The 730-nt window shown below is 30.0% G+C and overlaps 1 protein-coding gene across 1 annotated transcript; it reads right to left on the reverse strand.

The window, feature by feature from the left end:
* Positions 1-7: 7 nt before the first annotated feature.
* Positions 8-692, reverse strand: LOC105461633 (the record flags this gene model as incomplete). Its single annotated transcript, XM_011708139.1, has 2 exons — positions 427-692; positions 8-142 (listed from the first exon to the last, which is right to left on the reverse strand). Coding segments are annotated over exons 1-2 (372 nt in total), but the record flags the coding sequence as incomplete, so codon positions are not given.
* Between the last annotated feature and the right edge of the window lie 38 nt (positions 693-730).

Consider the following 730-nt stretch of genomic DNA (forward strand, 5'->3'; position numbering starts at 1 on the left):
AACATGCAGTATCTGTCGAGATGATTGCTTCCTTATTTTTAGCTGCATGAAAAGATAATTCCGTGGAGAAATTCATATCTTTACATATCCAATGACATGTTGTGTCTTTCGTACCCTTACATGATGCCACTTCTGAGGTATGCTTAAAATTAAAGAATAAATGATATGCTTTTAAATACAAAATTGATAATATGTATATTTTATACTAAAAATATAAAAAATTAGATACTATTAAAAAGATTCAGTGTTCAAAACGTTTTAAAATTTTAAGACATTTTTGAGTTACATTTTTTTAGTAAGTAGTATATAATGGTTAGTATATAATGGTTGCTCTCATTTAGTGGAAATGATATTTTTATTTTACAGGAAATTTATTTTCATCGTTTATCAAGAAAACTTTACGGTTACAAGAAAATAAAAACTTACTTGATTCTTGTCACATGCTAATAAAAATTCACAAGAGACATTTTGAAACTCGTGATCCGGAAGTATTGGGCCGGGCAGAGCCGGTAAAAAATACATCAAACAATAACATACAGCTGTTACGGCGAATAATACCATAAATATCGTTTTTCTCCAAACATGAAAATAATCAGCGGCGTAGCCAAGTATTAATTTACCAATCAAACTTACAATAGGCAAAATCGCAATGATGCTACCCATAATTAATGGTGAAACACCAAGTTGCTTGCCATAAACTGGAATATATAAGACAAAAGCACCCATAGCT

The sequence above is a fragment of the Wasmannia auropunctata genome, unplaced genomic scaffold, assembly GCF_000956235.1.
Source record: "Wasmannia auropunctata unplaced genomic scaffold, wasmannia.A_1.0 LD282110.1, whole genome shotgun sequence".
Classification (NCBI taxonomy): domain Eukaryota; kingdom Metazoa; phylum Arthropoda; class Insecta; order Hymenoptera; family Formicidae; genus Wasmannia; species Wasmannia auropunctata.